Source organism: Lipophrys pholis (assembly GCF_963383615.2).
Source record: "Lipophrys pholis genome assembly, chromosome: 14".
Taxonomy (NCBI): Eukaryota; Metazoa; Chordata; class Actinopteri; order Blenniiformes; family Blenniidae; genus Lipophrys; species Lipophrys pholis.
Window position 1 is genome coordinate 7,168,694 of NC_137633.1, and position 20,211 is coordinate 7,188,904.

At 42.3% G+C, this 20,211-nt stretch overlaps 1 protein-coding gene across 2 annotated transcripts in view; it reads right to left on the reverse strand.

The window, feature by feature from the left end:
• The window catches only part of LOC308119359 (CAP-Gly domain-containing linker protein 4), a gene marked incomplete at its 3' end in the record, with an annotated part of 44,346 nt that extends 27,892 nt beyond the window's left edge, over positions 1-16,454 (reverse strand). Inside the window, exons 1-6 of one of the 2 annotated variants that reach the window (XR_013935947.1) lie at positions 16,370-16,454; positions 11,082-11,228; positions 9,839-9,978; positions 9,022-9,115; positions 8,700-8,861; positions 7,688-7,806 (exon numbers count right to left, since the gene is read on the reverse strand). Coding sequence is in view for 1 of the 2 variants with exons in the window: in XM_080479314.1 (XP_080335440.1) it covers positions 7,688-7,806; positions 8,700-8,861; positions 9,022-9,115; positions 9,839-9,978; positions 11,082-11,228; positions 15,782-15,842 (723 nt within the window). Of the gene's footprint in view, positions 1-7,687; positions 7,807-8,699; positions 8,862-9,021; positions 9,116-9,838; positions 9,979-11,081; positions 11,229-15,781; positions 15,870-16,369 lie in introns of those variants that run through there. The other variant, XM_080479314.1, reaches the window with a different exon arrangement.
• Between the last annotated feature and the right edge of the window lie 3,757 nt (positions 16,455-20,211).

The following is a 20,211-nucleotide window of genomic DNA, read 5'->3' on the forward strand; positions in this document are numbered from 1 at the left end:
TTTAGTCGAGTGGCTCAAAGAAACTTCAGTTAGCGAGAGCTTAGAAGAAGCCAGCTTAAAGCGGTGGAGGTAGGACAAGATGGCTGTGGAGGCGTGACAGGCGAGGGGAGCTCATCCGGCACTGCTCTGCCGGAGTAATTGGGGAAACATTTGCCAGCCCCTCCGGCAACAATGCAAGGAGGTCTTTGATTGAAATCAAAAAGGAGCTGGTCTCTCAATGCTGCGGCATGTGGATCATATGTTGTAACATCGCAATCCCCCTGAATGAGCATGTAGCTAAGACACAGAGCTGGTCCAAGCAAAGAAACACAAAGATGATTTTGGGAGAAGTTATGTAAATGCTCTTCTTGGCTCAAGCTTGAGATTGGGGGATTTTCGACAGAACAATGACAAAATCTAGACAGCTCCAATGTGTTTCATTTACTGTAAGAGTGCTAATGTAGTTCCATGCCAAGCTCTCACAGCGAAGCGCTCTGTACACTGTGGATGATGCAGCCATATCGTGTCCACTCACATTATGTTAACTTAATGTCAGCACTGCGCAACAGAAGCCTTGATGAAGTTCCTTGGCCTGTTTGATGGCTCAGTAGTAAACTGCTTTCACCAAAAGGTCCATTTGACGTTGATCAAATGGCACACCGACAGAAAAGCAATTTGAAGGTTAATACACTGTAATCTATTAGACCATGAGCTGTTGCATCACATTTAATTCATCCAAATATGGGAATGTATCCACTTTTACATCTGGGGACATTCAATCATCTTTAGGTGAGGCGGTAAACACGCTCTATAAAACTTGCTTTTCATTTTGTTTCCAAATTCTTTCCCAAATTACAACTCTTACTCATAATAAATCATCAAATGACACAGTTCACCATTTCATCAAACTATACGAGGCCTCTTTAAATTGGAAAAAAAAAAAAAGTTGGACCAGGGCCACGTTCCTCGTGTGGAGCTTCCCTTCTTTTGGCAACAGCATTCTGGTAATTATCTAGTAAATGAAGCGACCAGTGGTTTGAGCTTTAGAAGAAAAATGGCTCATTCTTGTATGATGCACTATTCCAGTAACAGTTCAAGCTCTAATTTTTCAGAGGATTGCTTTTATAGGAATTTAACGATTTTCTGTTTGGACTGCAGGCTGGCCAGTTCAGCACCTTGTGATGGATGCAGCATGCTATTTAAAATATGCAAGGCGTCCCTCAAAAAGACATTGTCCAGTTGGGAGCAGATGCAAACCTCTATACACTTTCTAGCACGGATAATGATCTATACACACACCGTAGGCACCAATGCAACTCCAGCTTTTAAACAGTGCAACCACACCATACAACCCCTCTCCTTGTCAGTCTGCAGGAGGAAGTGACGTCGCAAGGCTTCAAAAACACTTGCATGATGCAGCTTCAACTTTCAGTTTTCCAGGCAGTAGCTTCCAGTACAGAACTGTGACAATTCTTCATGCAGTACTACTCAAGAGATCAAAGATCAGCAAAGATTGATGTTATTTAGTTTTGTCCTCTATGCACAGATATTTCTCCAGAATCTCCGAATGGTTTGATGATATTGCTAACACTGTAGATGTGGGATGTTTTGACTTTGCATTGAAATGCTGAGCAAAAACTTTCTGATATAGTTTGATATATTCAGACAGTTTTTTTCCACAGATTTGTAAAACTGTATTGCTTATCTAACTGTACGTTTTGTACTACATTTCCAACCTTTTGTAGCACTTGTCCCAATTCTTTTTTTAAGTTAGGAAAGCGCCTCTAAATGAAAAGATAAGCTCAAATATCTTACTTTTAACATCTCATACGTTTCTTTGTGTTCTATCGCAAATTCAATGAGTGTTTATGAGACTAGCTGATTAAAGGGTTCTGGTTTCACTGCACCAAAACAATCAGAGATAAATCGACCAAAATTTTTCAATAAAGCAACCCTAATTTGAATCCGACATTTTTGAAAATGAGTTACACATTCAAATGAAACTGTGAGGTTAGAGGAGGCTCTCGTGCTTATTGTCAGGGTTCATTTCATGTTCTGAAAAGCTGCTAAGAGTACCCTCGAAAAAAATTCTGCTTTTTTTTTTTTTTTCCCCATCGGCAGTGAAAAGCTGGTGTCAAATCACTTTTTTTAGTTTGTCAGTCTCTTTATCTGTCGCCTGCCTGATCAGTTACGGGCTGATGTCTGCTTGGTTTGATCATTATGTAACTAAGACTGTAATGTCAAACATGTGCAAGAAAATGCAAAACAGGTTTTCTTTATGGTAGATGGAGTTCAGATCAATGGTGCATTTTCCACTTGCTCAATCCATCGACTGGAAGCAGTGTCAAAGTCTCAGTGACATTCACTTCCACAAATGGACAGGAGGAGATGTCAGTGTAATATCAAAGCAATGAGGAAGGAACCTCCTCAAAAAGTCTTTACCAGGTAGTAGTTGTAACTCTGTGTAAATTCTCTAGGTGCAAAATTATTTAGAGGCTGCAGTCAAATATCTGGGAAACGTCTATTTACCCAAATGCAAAAGGGACCCGCAACAGTGACTCCCATCAAAACTGAGGCTGAAAGAATATTAAGTAAGCAATCCACCAAAAGAAACTCCTTCCTTAATAGAAAGCATGAGGAGTTGCCATAGCTATTAATCCATAAGATGTGTGGGAAGAAAAGCATGAAAGGCCAGCCACATTTTTATTTTTCTATACTCCCCACCCGAAAAAAAAATAGAAAGGAATAAAAGGAAAGGAAGGAAAAATGTTGCACTGCTCAGACTGAAGGTTTGTTGTGATGAATCTTTGCAGGGTCAGAGAAGACAAACATCAAATTAAACCATTTCAAAGTCTGACCTTTCCAAAAAAATAAAGAATAAAAAAAATAAGGCAAACTGAATTTCTTGACTCCACCAGCCAACGCCACCATTTTTCAAACGTGAATGCTGCAATTTAAGTATTTTAAGTACGCTCAAGCACATGAGGAGTCGGAAGCTTCTTCCTCCACAGCAGTGCTGGAGAAGCTGACTGACAATGAGGCAAATAAACAACACAGCAGCTAAAATGGGTTTTTAACACAGAGACATAGCTGGTGTTTTCAATGATAATAATAATAATAATCATAATGGGTTGTGTTCTGCAAGTTACTGAAATCGAATAACTGAATACAGGTACAGTAGCAAAGTTCCATTTCTAGTTAGTACCTAATGACTGATTCACTTGAACTGAGCCGAGGCTATGTCAATTAGCTGGAAGAAGATGGATGTTAACACAAGAAATCTATGAACCAATTCCAGAAGAAGACAACAAAAGACAAAGGCACATGCAGACAGCACCTCTCGAGAAGATGAGCGATTCTATAGTTTAGGGTGCAAATGCATCACAGGTACAGGGGATACAGAATAATGCTAATGTCACACAAAGCCAGACATATTTTGTGTCCAGTGAGTTCAACATTAATGAGGCACAGCACCTCTGAGGACACAGATTAGCAGATCTGTGCCCCTGTAAGAACCATTATTGCTCAAGCTAAACGTTAGAACATAGAATGCACTGAAACGTAAATAAAAATGCAAATATATCAGCAATATAGCCAATTGTTCCTGTTTAACTGCAAACATTAGTAGTGTAAAAGCAACACATTAAAAAAAAAAACAGCCTAAAGGACAAGGTTAATTGAGAAAAGATGAATAAATAGCAATATGAGAACTGATAAAAACCCGCAGAACGTATAGCTGGGGCTTAGGAGCAGCAGCAAAGACTTGAAGTGATAAAGCACACAGAATATAATCTGCTCTTTGTGGCATTTTTTACTTTTGCTTTGTAAGATAAGAAGCAAACATCTTTGACCTGGAAATCCTCCAAACACAAGGATTTTTAAAGAATTATAAAAGCCAGGCTGGATAATGCCAAACCAGTGTCCACATGCCCTGTAGTTTGCATTCAGTGGAGAGAAGATATTATTGGATTATGGTGCTCTGGTGACCTCCAGTGGGAAAATCCATGCATACAAAGAACTGGCACGGCAGCTGTTTACAAGCGGCTTTGATGAGAAAATTCTAAATAAAAAAGAAGATTATGTGTCATAATTGATGCCACATTATGATCTGGTGGGACCCTGTTGTGTACCAGCATCGGTTCAGAGGAGCAGGATCGGCGCTGTTCAGTAAACGCCCTCGTCCGATGTCTAAACGGCTGCAGATCGAAGGCAGTCCAGGCGAAACACTCGGAGATGTAGTGAGAAATATCTGGGAAATCTGTATTCTAAGCAGCTGCCTTTTCCCTGCATGTCTTCTGACGGCTGTGTCAGAAAATGATGAACAGGAAATGTGGACCAGAAAAACACAGTGCTATCAGAAATGGAAGAAAATCCAAGGCCTCACAGATTACCTGGTGTGACAGAACCAAAAGATTGCGATCTCATATGTTTTGGACTGAGGAGTAATTCTGTCTGGACGTCCAGAGAAGTGACACCACGCGAGGACATTTTTTGTAGACACAACCCCGGGGAGAAGAGTGGGAGGGAGTTTTCTGTTTCCAGGGAGTTTTGAATGATGGGATCTGTGATCAAATGCAAGGAGGGGGCACAAACAATATCATCAACACACCAAGGATCTAATGAAATCCAATACAGAAGCTGTAAGATAAACTACTGTGGATATAAGTAAATAAGCCTGTGTGCGTGTGTGTGTGTGTGTGTGTGTGTGTGTGTGTGTGTGTGTGTGTGTGTGTGTGTGTGTGTGTGTGTGTGTGTGTGTGAATGAACCTAAATGGGAGTCTAGCTTTATGACAATCTGTTCATTTTGTAGTAAATGATGATTCATGGTTCAATACGCTTTTATGATGACTCGTGTTAATGAATGTCCAACAGTAAAGATTTGTGTCATTTGTTCTGGGAGACAAACCTTTTTCATTAACTCGGATTTATTTACAGACTTATCAGAGATTTGTCTTTCAAAACAAATATATTTAAATGCAGTCAAGAAAAAGCTCATCACAGGCTGTTGTGAGACTATTAAGGTTGTTAATCTATCCATCCATCACTACACATTTGCCATTAATATTAAATATATCCAAAAGCTCAAATAATGACCTTAACCACATGTCTTATGCATGTGTGAAGTGTAATGAAATGTTCTGAGCTTAGTTATAGTTTTATTCTCCTACGCTGACCTTTGAATGGGAACATGACCGTCTGTTCTGCTCCACAGACAAGCCGCAGACCCGACAATTGTAGAAAATCATCAACTTTTTTGCAAACACATAGCTGGATCATATGTAATATATGCTACGTTACTTCTTCTGAGCACATATAGCCTTTAGACATATGACCTAACAGTAACATCAACCGAGCAGCAACATCAAATAATCTATGAATCCTTATTATTCTCTCCAAATATATAGCCTAAATATCCCAGACAAATTTGAGGCCTGCTCCAGCCCCTCGTCACCCTGGGTTTGAGGAAGTGGGACAGGAGTTAGATGAATCCATGACAATCCCAGCTCTGTAAAGCTTTACACTCGGTAAACTGCAGACAAATATGTGACTCTGGGATGGGATGGAGAAGACATGAGGCTGAAAACAGCTGAATTGTATAACCTTAAATGAAGACATGAATCCTTGCATCTTTCGGAGAAAGCATGTTTGACTCCATGCTAAACGCTCTGTGAACACTGGGCCGACTTGGTTTTTTCCAGGGTTTCAATTATAGCAACATGACGTAGATCCCGAGTTATTACAATACGAACATCAAGGTTGTTTGAAGATTAAAAATAATGATCACAGGCGGCGGCATTAAGGCAAGATAACTTTGTGTGTGTGTGTGTGTGTGTGTGTGTGTGTGTGTGTGTGTGTGTGTGTGTGTGTGTGTGTGTGTGTGTGTGTGTGTGTGTGTGTGTGTGTGTGTGTGTGTGTAAGGTAAAGCTTTCCGTCCATGTGAGCCAGCAGCAGCTTACAGGAGTGTGGTTGCTGAGGATGATTTTCTGACTGTGGTTATCTCACAGACAGCTCAGAGACGGCAATTACAAGAACGTTGGTTGGGGGGGGGGGGAGCACTCCGGGTGTGTGTTTGTTTACGCGATGTTACGTCTGACTGTGAAAATCTATTGCGAGTGGATTCTGCTTGAGTGTCGCTGACAGGTAGCTCACACCGACATCTCCAAGCGATGCCAAGGAAACAGTGGCCAATAGTTTATGAACGAAGGTCCTATTATGGTGGGAGAAACAAATCCAACTGCTATACGTTTCAGAAAGATTGGATTTTGCATAAAAAAACTGCCCATTCGTCTGTTGCTTCTGTCTTGAAGCTGAAAGAAAAACTCAAGAGCAATTTGCAGTTTGTTTGGCCCTCACAAACTTCACCACTCCAAAGAAGTGTGTTGCGGCAGTTGCACATGAGTGGACATAAAGACCCGTGCACTTGGGATGGCAGAAGAAAAAAAAAAAAGGGGGAAAAAAAATAAAAATCTGAGACAGAGAAATCAATACCTCAATCGATGATTCAGTGAAATTAAGTGGCCCTGTAAGCCGTGACAGTGAGTCAGCGTGCGCAGCAGCAAAGCCTCTTATCATAAATATGCCTGTGTCTGCCATGAAAAAGCTTCATGATTCAGCTTCTGTCCTGTCTGCGCTCCAAGCAATCATGAAAGGCCGTGCTTAGCTGATGCATCTGGCACTGAGAGTCTAGGAGAATATGTACGGGAGCTAATTTGTTTTTAAAAAAAAATATGTAAAACATTGTTGGCTCTGCGAGTGATGCCGTTCTCTCAGAGTAATTTTTCTTTGTCCTGCATTAAGCAAAATCCCCCGGTAAGCAACATCAGGAAGACAACAGTGTTTGCTGACTTGCTGAAAGACATAAAATGGATCAAGTCTGATCTTTATTTCAATCAAATTCAGGAAATCTGTGCCCATAAGTCGCCCTTATGCATCCATCTTCACGAATGTGATGTTAATTTGAAAGGCAGAGAACAGCAAAAGTTTTACAAGATACTGAACTGTCAAAATAAGTCAGACGTGACACTTCAAGGAGGCAAAGGATTGAGCAGGTAGCAAGAAAAACAAGGAAGAGATGCACGAAACAAAAGCCGGAGAGGTGTAGTCCTTCATCTAAATGACAGTCTGAAAGCACGGAGGGAGGAAGACGACCGTTTTCTACATCTGCATATTTTCCGTATTTATGCGGCGACTGAATGATTTGCACCTCTACTGGCAGGAAGCCGTGTGAGGGGGATGTTGGTGAGAGTGCTTAACTCTCCCCACCGCCCAGAAGGAAGCCACGACAATGAGTTGCCGAGGCGTTAGTTCATCACGGGGTTGAAGAAGCGGATTTGGGATCTGAGGTTCGCTGGTTGGAATCCCACGCTGAGGGCCCCTGAGCAAGATCGTTAACCCACATTGTAGTGTCCCACCGCTCCCAATATGTCAAGTTAAGGTTAACTCCAGAAATTAGAATAATAACGCATGCTTTCGTTGTTTCTTCTTTTTCTTCACAAGGATGTTTTTTTGGATTAAGAAGCGGAAGATGAAAAAGAAGAAAAATGCTCATATGAACCTGCAAGCTCCATAAAAAGTCCAGAGTCTGGACTCAAACCCAGATCTTTCCTCTGTGACACACGGTAGTAGTACAAAATACCGTTGGAGCTCACGAGAATACGAGACGGTCAGAGAGTTTTGTTAGAGAATAGCGCGGGGCGACGACACTCACTCTGAACGCAGGATTGGCTCCGAGCTCCAGGAGACATCTCACCGCCGAGGTGCACAGGTTGGACGCAGCGATGTGCAGAGCCGTGCCGAAATCAAAGTCACTGCAGGTGGCATCGACGTCTACAAGCAAAGAAACGAGACAAAACATTTGCTCGGGTCAGTGCGGACAGCTTTCTCGGCTCTGCTGTATCACTAACTAGTAAGTTCCACTTTGACGTTGTTTAATATCGCTTGAATTTTTTGGGAGTATTTTATTGTCGTATTACAGCTTCACTACAAATAAATACTACAATGTTTCAGCATGTTGGGATAGGAAGGAAATGTTTTAGTCTCTGTGTGGATGAGGTTCAAGTAATTTCTTTTACTGATTAAGTAAATATCTAAGTACTTAACTAAGTAAGTAATTAACCAAGTATTGCAATTATGGTTTGATCAATATGAATCAATATGAATGATTATAACAGAGGAAAACTGGAAACATTTCAGTGTACTTTTGAACCAGTAGAAAATATCTGTGATACTCTGGTCTGTTGACTGCAGTTGTTGAGTGCTAAAAATAACAAAACAATAAAGTCTTCAGCTTAGAAAACACCTTATAACTGTATGCTGTGCAGTAATTTCTTCGGATGGGACGTGTAATTAAATCAAAGCACCGTCGACGCAGTGCTACACACCTCACACTGCAGTGCGCAGTGCACAGTGTGTGTGTGTGTGTGTGTGTGTGTGTGTGTGTGTGTGTGTGTGTGTGTGTGTGTGTGTGTGTGTGTGTGTGTGTGTGTGTGTGTGTGTGTGTGTGTCCCCTCACAGGGCTGAATCTGATCTGCTGAGTGTTGCTTTTTACTAATCTAATGCCAAGCTTGTGTAAAATGAGAGGTAATCCAAAGGAATGGAATCAACTTCTGCTGCCACCATTAAAGTTTGTATTATCTGTGTCAACACTGAACCTCACAAGGCCACACAAACTACTGCACTGGACATCGTGTTCGTGGGTGCCGCGGCCGTTTCTATCCCACCTCCGGGCTGAGAGGCCTGCAGCACCACGCGGATGAGCTGGGGCACGTCGAAGTAGGCGGCGTAGTGCAGGGCTCTCATGTTGGTCCAGCGTGAGCGGAGGTTGGGATCGGCGCCCGCGATGAGGAGCTGACGGGCGAAGCCGGCCGCCGTCTCCGCGTCGCCTGAGGAGCAGAGGACAGAAAGATGTTGGCGGGTGTCTCGTACGCGAGCGGAACTGCAGCGAGTTACGCAGAATTACTTCCAGTGGTCAGACTGGCAACATAAAGTGAGAGCACGTGCGTGCTCCTTCGCAGTGCAGCCGAGTGTGATCATGCAACCAACCGATGCCCGGCGCCCCGGCCTTGCAGCAGTAGTGCAGGAGGCTCATGTCCGTCAGGCCGTCTCGATCATTCACTCCGCCGCCCCTCTTCAGGATCTGCGCAAAGACGACACACTCAGTGTTCCCGCTGAGGGCTCCGGTGTCGGCGTGGGGAAGTGTTACATAATGGGCGGTAAAGTGAAACTCGGGAGCAACGATGTGACGAATGACAAGCGAGCGGGGCCTCTCAATAACTCCACTCCTCTTTAAATTTGGACAAGAATTGTTGTGCGAAGCGGCACCGAAACGAGGCGTTTAGTCCTCAAGGGTAGCAACTACTAAGTGAGAGAAACTAATCGCCTGCTTTTACCCTTGAGATGCCTGCTTTCGCTGCACTGCAGCGACTTGGTGGAAGATAGGGAAGAGATGCTTTGAGGACGGGCTGGCCATGAAGAAACTAAAGTGTGATTTGATTTTTACATTATTATTTGTTTTTAATAATCTTGTAGTCCTAATAACACCGCTGATTTAAAACACAGTATTTAAGTCAGGGTGCAAAGTGTGATGAGCGACAGGTTGGGAGAGATCTCGATCAAAAAGAAATCAGTGAAGGGTCAAATATTTAAAATAAACTTATTTAAGTAAAAAAGTGAATATTACAATGCCAGCAAATGAACTTATAAGTGGAGCAGATTGTACGCGGGGACTTTGCCGTGTGCTTGATGAGTTTAGAGTTTAGATTTAGCGGTGTGAGCGCGAGCATTTCTTAATTCCACCCTGAATACAGTGAAAACAGAAGAATCTGGCGGAGGCAAAGCAGGAGAAGCATGACAGCGTCACCTCGGTCCCGATGAGGCTGATGTTCTTCTGCACCTGAGGCACCCACTGCCTGAGCACAGCAAACAGCTCCGGTATGGTGGTGCTGGGGTCCAGAAGGACCTCCCTGCACTGCGGCTCACTGGGGTCAAAGAAGGAGAACTCTACAGGAGGGGGGGGACAAGAAGCACACGCACATTATTACCTGCACTGGTTAGTGGAAGTGAGAATCTCAAGCTTTTTCTGGGAGAAAAAAAAAAAAAAGAGAAAATAAGCAAGAATGAATTTCTGCAGCACTGAGGTGCGTTAACTTTCCACAACAGACTCCTCAATCGATTGAGTCCAAATTACTAATCTGGGGAAATGCCCCTCGCTGTGCTTACAGAGGCGAAGTGAAATCAGATGAGACAGAGGAGGGCCCGCCGTGAACCAAATGAAGCATTAGAGGGCCCGACTGAGGCTGAAAACAAGTAGCAATCACCACGAGGGAGCTTCTGCATGCGCTTCACTCATTGTGCTAACTATCAGGAAACTCCGATAAGGAGCCTGTTGCTCTGCTTTATCACCGTATGAACGACACTCGTAATACTTTGGAATCAACAAAGCTTGGTGAAGTTGTGAAACTAACATTTCCACTTCGTCATGGCCGAGGAGAGAGAACGTTATCCTCCTTTTGTGGACACCCTGACATCAGCCGGGAGGCAGCTTAAGCCCGGTATTAAGTATGCATATTCATATTTATATAACTCCTGGACAGTTTATGATGTCTACAAAATGCATAAACGAGCTAAAAGCAGAGGAATGGTTTCATCGCAGTAAAACCATCCCATCACAGACGAGACTCACGAGCAGGTCACAAATTTGGAAAATGATCAGTCAAAGAAAATTAATATTGAAAATTGCCAGCTGGTAAAAGTTTAAACTTATTTAGGAAAAAGAAGTTAAAGCACTCATTAATTGCACTTTTATTTAATTCTAGAGGGATTAAAATCTAAATAACTCGACAAGAAAGCAATGAATTATCTGCTCTCTGTTAGATGTCCTGTGCAGTCGTGATATTTACCACAATGAGGACGCGAACTAACTAACCAACTAACTTGTAACACCACTTTCTGAAACTATGTCCTTTTTCCCCAGTTTAACAAGAAGAGAGAGACATCAGTGGAATCTCTAGGACTCGAAATACGATTGAGTCAATATTCTCAAACTTTCCAGATGCAAAACTTAAAACTCATGCGGGAACATGTGTCCATGTGCGCGTCCTCACCACAGTCGCTGGGCATGGGCGCAGAGGCCACCTGGTGGATGACCGGCCGCTGGTGAGAAGGGAGTCTGGTGCAGCAGCCCAGGACGGCGTCCCCTTCCACTGGCTCTGAAACATCCTCCTTTGTCATGTCCCCCTCAGGACCTGCAGCTGGAAATACATTAGAGGGTCTATTATTAGAACACAAGTAGGTCTGAGGAGCAACAATCTGAGCGCTGAAGCTCATGCACAGCGAGAAAACTTAATTGTGCAGGGCGTCGTACTCGGCTCTCAGGCAGTTTAAAAACGACACGGGGACGATCAGGTTGATACTGACTAACAAAGTGTCCTGGTCTGAACGTTTGAAAAAAAATAAAAAAAGAGCGAAGAGTTTGGAGTTTAGTTATGTTTGTGCCTACATGGACACGTCTACTTCTACAGCTACTGCGGTTCATTTGCCTCCTAAATAACTTGTGTGATGCCTTTAGTTCTGTGGGTTCAACCCTGAAATGATGCCGCAGGAGGCTCAGAAAGAGGGAAAACCCTTTGGACAATATTTACCAATGTTTGGTAACTCACGCATCTGTTTATGTTGTATGCTCCTCAACTAGCAATGACAAATACTAGAATATAAAAAGAAAAAGAAAAAAAAACTTGTATCAAGTATAAGGAAAATCAGCTCTCTGCAAAAGGAGCTGAACGACTTGAGCAAAGAAGTGAAAAATGGCAACGTGAAATCTTCTGACAAAGACATGGAGCTGGTGTGCACCTCAGAGGAACACGTTAAGCAGGAGGAGAAGAAGAGGGAGGAGAAACAGCTGGAAGATCAGCAGCTGGAGGAGAAGCAGCTGGAGGTGGAGCAGGAGGAGCAGAGGGAGGAGCACGATAAGAAAGAACAGAAAGGAGGAGGAGCAGGAGGAGGAGAGACAGGAGGACCATGCGAAGAGAGAGCAATAAGAGGAGGAGCAGGAGAAGAGATAGCTGAAAGGAGGAAGAGGTGGAGGAGAAGAAAAGAATTGAAAAGACGACAACAGAGAAAAGATCTTGTCAATGAAGAACCTGAGACCATAACCCCACCCCTCTCCCACCAGAGCAAAGGAGTGTGTCGTTAAGAAAATAAAACATCAAATACTGCCGCATGATCAGTCTTGTTAGAGTCCAGGATGTAACAACAACCCAACATGTTGACAACCACCTGAATTGTTCTAAAATATACTGTTATAACAATTCAGGTTGTTTTTTCATTTTGGCTCGTCGTTACTTGTTGGGTTCTAATATGCCCGGCTAACACCCCCACTCACCCAAACCACAGAAATAAAAGTTAAATAAAAAAACATGTCGACATCTTAACACTGTGGCACTGCTTTTCTACATTATTAAACAGGCTGTTTTTATTGCTTTACACATTAAAAAATGGTGGGGAAAAAAATGATGGAGTAATCAAGTTGTGAGGTTGTCATGTGAGCTACGCACAAACTATCAGAGAGCAGCTTAGTGTGCAGTGTCTTGATCAATGAGGGATCGAACCATTAAACTTGAGATTGTGAGACAGGTTTGTTTCTTTTAAGATCCATTAACATCCAAACTATAGAGCTTCGTCCTGTGCCAAGCTTTAGCTGCACTTAATGACAGAACCAGATATTAGACAGGCCAGCGAACATTTAAAGGCACAATGATCATTTTTATACGTGTGTCTTATTAAGAAATTCGTATTCGTTTTGTTGAGACAAAAGCAATCAAAAGGCTGTTTATCCAACTAAACTGTCCATTTGTGTTCTCAATAACTAAGACAATTACTCTTCACATGGTCAGTAACATATGAAAATGATATATAGGAGGGACAATTCGGACGTACCCTCGGTGAAAGGCGATCACGTTGGTGTGGCAGTCGAACCGCACTTTCACTTAGTGAAGTCATAATAATCCGACGGCGGCGCAAGTTAGTGATGTCCGCCGTGGTGGAGGAAAGAACTACAAGTTTCCGAAAATGGACTACAAAAAGCGCATTTGGGTTTTAGATGATTTAAAGTTGTTCAATCAGATTATTGCTTTGGTAACTTACATGATCTGTTCCCTTTTTCCGACATCGTGAGTTTCCGTAAATGCTCAGATGAGCGGGTCCCGTTAAATGTTGTCGCCGCAAGGAATTGTGGGGCAGCGTGAGCTCGCCTCCTTCGCTAAAGGATGCATCAGTGGTTCCTATGCCAAAGGAGGCTGTAAACGAAGCAACGAGCCTCCTTTCCTTTGCTTATTGAGAATTTGGACAGTCCTTTACATGGCCGCCACACAAAACACTTCCAGGTTTAAGGAAAAGTCGATAGGAGGGACTATTCGGACGTACCCTAACTCCTTTAGGAAGCCTCATAACACCTTTCCTTAACCCCGTGACGTCATCCACGGGGTTAAGGTAAAGTCAATAGATAAGGAGATAGGAGGGACAATTTGGACGTACCCACGGTCATCTTCTGCTTTCTCCTCTTTTCCTCCATGCGAGCTGCCCAATCAGGCTAAGCTTAAAAATCAAGAGAAGCAGACCGGGTCCAGTGGAACATCTCACCCAAATCCCCTCTCAAAATAACTCCTGAGCTGACTCCTCCTCAATCTGCAATAGCACACCTACCCTCAGCGATTATACCCGACTGATCACCCCCCCTGACTCGCAGGTCCAGGAGCTATTTACAGCCTTGCTGTTCTCGCTCAGTCTCAGTCTGAATTAATGACGCAGCTAAAAGTCGGTGCCGCCACTTTAGGGTGACAGCCTAATACTACTGTGGTGCGAAAGGGCAGCAAAGCCGCCACCGTAAAGGCTAAATTTCCCTTCATATTGAGAATCAAGGCTGCACTGGTTCTCCTCCAGGAGGGGTCGCCTGCTTTGTTTGTGGTCAGTATCCATCAAAAAGCTGAGCCATCCACCACTGAAAGCACAAACAACGAGCATGTGAGCGTCAGGACTGACCAACAGAGCACAGAAACAGACTCTTTCAGCAGGATAATGAGCTCTGCTCTGAATCAGCAGTGTTTGAAGAACACAAGTACACGGTGTTGACGTGGTCTTCCAATTACCAAAATGTCACTCCAATAGAGCGTCTGTGGGATGTGCTAGAGACGCCACTCTGACCAATGGTGGCAAAACTTGGAAATCTCCAGGACTTAAAGGGTCCTTCAGTGACATTTTGGTTTCCAGACACCGCAGCACACCTTCAGAGGTCTAATGGAGTCCAAGCTTCAAGAGAGAACTACACAATATTAGCCAGGTCTTAATCTTATGGCTGATCGGTCTATATGAAAGGTGTATAACAATTTACAAATTTTTAAAAGCCAAAGCCAAACAAAAATGGTTGCAGACTGAATTGCGAAAAGAACGTCATGGAGAACATAAAAATAAATAAATAACGTTTTGTGCCATTTAACATAAAGTCGGAATGAATTTCCTTCAGCTCAGTGAAGATTTTCACATCATATTCAATTTCTGGATTAGTAGGCAAACTAGCATTGGCGCTAAAGTGGCAGATGGCATTGAAACACTGGTAGCGCACCCTGTTCTACTTCTGATATCTGTAGAACAGCAGCGAACACTTAAAACACGTACTATAAAGTGGGTACAAGTGATGGAAACCACAGCAAGAGTGAGACGAAAATAATGTGTGGTTGTTTGTGAGGTTGCTGGCAGGCCGTGTAGAGATTAGTGTGACTTGGGACAATGGCCTACTTGTGCAATAAGCCTCCCGTTGTTTATCTGGCCCATGACGTCACCCTGCTGCCATCCTCTCCCAGCTCATGAAAACACCATGCTGTCACATTTTGCGAACTGATTGCTCCAAACGTTTTCCTTTTTCCCCCACGTTTTGTTTCAGATTTTTTTTTAATGTTGTGATGTCATCCTGTGGTGTAGTCTGTCCATGAACATGGCCTCAGACACTCCAAAGGTAAATACATCAACCTAGGGATAAATTTAATTATTATTTTTTTTTTTAAACCAACATAACAAAACAGTGTTCGTGTAAAGTGGAATATAACTATCGTTATCAGATAAATGTGTCTCTTACTACCACAGCAAAGTGGGAAAAAAATATTAACATGAATGTATTTGTAAGTTTATTGCCCCAAATCCAGCTTTTCCTTGATTTTCAGCCATTTGAAAATGTAATCATACGTGCTGCATTCAGAATCTGCTGTGTCTGTGTGAGCTGGACTGGCTCCGCCCACACATGCCTATCTTGGGAAGAGGAGGAAGTACTTCCTCTCATGGTGCCATGTGCCAGAGCAGAGCTGCCTGATTGTGGGCGGGTCAAAGGGAGGGCCTACCTTTATTGGGATTGGCTAAACCCCCTGTGACACAATACAGGGTTTGATTTATGATTTGCTCATTGGAGCAACACACTTTTTAAAAATTGAAACAAGCCAGGGAGAGAGATGACTGACTTTCCTCGCTTCAGTGGCATCATTCCAAGATATGGGGACGCATACTACTGTTGGAAAACCATTAGAAAGTGAATTTTGCAAACTATAACCCTTTTAAAATATCAGGAGTGTGCAACCTGTGTCGCAGGTTCGAGTCCCCATACAGAACATATATAATTATTCAAGTTGAGCATAGATTCAACCTTATAGCAAAATGGTTGTATTTATATGAGATCCATACATTTATAGTGGATATAATATTAACGTCTGTGCCTTCACTTCTTCCATTATTAAAGCGATACATGCTGTTGAACCTAGCTTACGTGCTAGTCGGCTAGCATATGTTGAAAATCCGGCTGGGGCTGAGTGGCAGATAAAGTGCATCTTTTGTGGCTAACACCACGTTTAAAGAGTGCTCGGTTAGCGGTCAGTGAGCAGTCAGCGGCCGCAGCTTGCACTCCATGTTCCGGTGATGTGGGGAAAGTTACCGAGGAGCCTCCTGTCATTCACATTAGCCCCTCGGAGGAAAACCGGTGTTTCGAATTAAGTGGTTTCCAAGTTAACTGGTGGTCGACTTCCTTTAGGGCTTCTTGCACCTAATAACAAGAGATGTTAAAATAAGGCTCACGTAAGGTGAGGCACTTCGAAATTCCATTGTAAAGTTCGGTTAAACGGCGTTCGCTAGGAAGGCAACGAATATTGTATATCTGCAGTTACTAGCAGTAACGACGGAGTCTAAAGGAAGCCGGTCACCAATCAACAGGGAAACTAGTTAATCCGAAACACCGGGGGTCGCCTCCGTGCACTAACCCCCGGGGCCAGGCGGGAAGAAAATACTTCCGGTGACCGGGAAGAGGAGCTAAATGTGCCGCCAGACTGTGAAATGTGCTTGAAATAAAGATCCTGCTTACCTTCACAGCACCGCTCGTCTCAGTTTGCTCATGGGGAAGATGAGGAGCCACAAGCGGATCTAGTTTCCGCCAAGTTGGAGTGTATGCCGGACAGCTAACCATTTTCCGGTGTGAGCGCCCAGGCTTCAAAATAAAAGTAGTTAATATTTACTCTGGTGATTCAAAAGAAAACTGCTGAGCTGAGCACTTGTAACAAAAAATATGCAAATATATATTAATATGTACATGATTATAAGATAAGTTTTTTGGGGAAAAACGTATTAGTCACAATGCGTTTCACTTAAAGTGATCATGTGAATGAATGAGAGGTCCAAATGGCCAGCAGGTCAACTGCGACACCATAATCTACTTTTATAAGTCCCCAGGACTCATCAAGCATTACTTAGTGATGTACCATGAATGAAAAAAGGTACAATGGGAGACGAGATTCAACAAATACATCACAAAGATAAGTCACTTTTAGGTGCAATACAATTCAAAGACAAGTGATGAGGCACAAATAAATCCACCGTTGTTGGACATGTAAAAGTTTGTCAGGATTCATAAAAATAGCCATCCATCCATCTTCTCCCGCTTATCCGTTTCCAGGTCATCACAGTCTGAGCACTGTCACCCAGATCACATTGCACCGATTAAGAACCTTTCCTGCAGGTGGTGAGCCCACGGGAAGGTGGCGCCCGACGTGGGACACAAACCCAGTACCTTAAAATTTGCGAGTCTCATCCAACTGAGGTAGCCAGGGGCATGCATAAAAATATATACAGTACTAAAATTTACTTTTTCATAAAGTCTTCATTAGTTTGATACAGACAGACAGATAGAAATTCATACACAATCATAATTACAGTGTTAGGGACACCCATATAAATTCACATGTACTTGTTGACAATAATCAGTCTGAGAATTTGTTGTTATTCATAGGCTAATCTTTTCCTATTTAAATTGTTTAAATTGTGACTTTTCTGACACATAAAGAACTCAAAGTTTCCTTAAACAGAAAGTGCAGTGTCATGCTGGAAGGCAACGAGAGGTGGAACTGAGGGAGAATGGTCCGAGAGGTCAATTTTAGGTGCAGCACCTCTTGTATCACTCACAATCTCTTTGTTCAGCAAATGGTAATTTCCCAGGGGCAGAGGTTGGAGATGCAGGAGACTTTTCAAGGCAGATGAAAGTTTCACAGATGGTATAACTTGAAAGTCTTTGGTCTCTTTGAACTTTTGTGTTTGACACCAACTATTCCCACTCACTAAGGTGTAGTTCTAATTAACCCCCCCCCCCCAATAAAAAAGTGACCTCTGGAATTTGGATAAATGTGATATGATCCATTTGTAAAAGTACCAAGTCTGAGGTGTATCAGCATGCACAATCATGGAAAGTATACACATAAATTCATTTTTCCTATCTTCTTGATCCAACTGAGGGCAGCAGGAAGTGTGAAGCTGATTCCAGCAGGGTGAAATAAAAATAAAAATACATTGATCAAGCTGTAATGTTTTGAACAATATTTTAGTTAAATGTTTCATTTGGATGTTTTGATCACCCCACACACACACACACACACACACACACACACACACACACACACACACACACACACACACACACACACACACACACACACACACACACACACACACACACACACACACACATTTTAGGTGAGGCTCCCATTTATAACCTATTATATTCCATATTTTGTAAATACTATTCTTGTTTATGTTGGAATGTTTTTTATTTTTTCTATTTACTTTCATATTCATATTTAACTTTACAAGACAAAGTCCTATTTCTGCCGTCCTTACCTTGTTCACTGTGTTTTTATTAATTAGAATAGTTCAGAGTTGGAACTGTAGGAATATTGCATGCATGTAAGGGAAATATTTAATTTATTTAGTTTAGGATAGAATGTGAATGAATGAATGGTTTCGTTTCAGTTACAGTTTCAATGCAAAGGTTGGATTTTTGTGCATTCAGTTCATAGCGCTTGTAAGTTCATGCACACATGAAAAAGTGACAGAGATCATTTTTCACTGTAACCATTAATTATTTTACTTTTTCCTTTTCTTTTTTGAAACACAACAAAGATTTACTCAATTTGAAGTCGACATTAAGTCCATTCCATAAAATGACTCCCAGAAAGGAAACACATTTGTCTTTAACATTGGTACCTCTTTCAAATACACACAATCCTCTTAAACTATAATTGTTTTCTCTAAATTTTAAAAAATAAAGTTGAAAAGCTGTGGGAAGACTTTTATTCTTCACTCGAATTAGTATTTCTAATGTTTTTAAGTATACAATATCTATGAATTTTAAGGTGCAAGGGTTTACAAATAGTTTCTTAGTGTTTTCTCTATAGGAAGCTTTATTCATTGTTCTAGTGATTCTTTTCTGGAGTTTAACGATAGGGTCTATATGTGTTCTATATGTATTTCCCCAAACCTCAACACAATATGTCATATATGGCATAATAAGTGAGAAATACAATATGTGCAAACATTTCTTGTTCAGAAAGTCGTTTGCTTTAAAAAAATAATACCAATAGTTTTAGATAATTAACTTTTTCATGTATTCTATATGTGGCTTCCAACTGAATTTATCATCTAGGATAAATATAATAAAATATATACTATATATAATGTATATATAATAAATATATATCCAGGAATTTGGTCGCATGCACTCTTTCATTCTTACTCTATTTAGTATTAATTGAATGTGATGACTATGATAATGGTTTTGCGTTCGTTAACTATCAATAGGTGGGAAAGTAGGGCCCCCAAACGGTATCCCGCTCAGGGCCCCCAGATATCTAGTGCCGGCCCTGGCTGAGCTCCACGTTAATCCTGTAAAAGACTATTGTTCTGTTTGTTCTCAGCTGCTCGGCACCGGTTGGTTTTTTTTTTTTAACAGAAACTCCGTTACCATGGAAACCTATAAAACAAAACAGCAGCAGCAGTGAGTTCTGTCTCAACCCAACAAGTCATTGTGTGTGTGTGTGTGTGTGTGTGTGTGTGTGTGCGCGCGCGCCACAGCCGCTTTACTTCACCGCCACAAACGCCGACATCCTCTTTTATTTTGTACCTGCCGCGATGGACTTGAATAGAGTCCGGTGCGCATCCGCGGCGGGTTGCCGGTTCCCGCAAAGTGCGGACCGGAGCGACCCGGTGAATCTGGACCGAGTGTGGCGGGAGCTGCTGTGGACGGAGAGGAGAGGCGTGAAGGACTGGTGAGATCCACGAAGCCTGACCGGCCGAGGTCAAACTGAAAGTCAAGTGTACGAATTGACAAGAGTCTTTGGTCCACAGGGAGAGGAGCTGGGGATTTCTGAGAAACTACGATCAAATGGTGAGAAACGATGGAAGAGTTCAGAGTTCAGATCCCCGCAGGAAGAGAAACTCAAATCAATGAGTTGTTTCACACTGAGACTTTTAAAATTTCACAATCACGCGAGCCAACCTCGGGGATGACTGATGAAAGGAAATGTTAAGGTTTAAATTTAGTTATTTTTTTAACTGGTGTAGTTTTTCTATTTGTTCTTTCATCTTTTACTGTCATGTGCTGTGGAAGCTTTTGCATTCACGTCTCGGTTGTTGTTAGAAGACAGGATGGACAGAAATCAGTCAGGGAGCGATTCAAAACTTTAAGAGAATTTTATTACATTATTCTTACGAGAAGAGACAAAGTTTAGCGGGATCATCCAGGGGTTTGTCTAACAATGAAGTAAGGTTGTTTTGGGAAGGGGCCACGTGCATTCTCTGCACTGCAGACATTGAAGGTTACAAAAGTGGTGACACAGGTCATCCTTGAAACACGGACTGCAAATATACACATCATTCTTG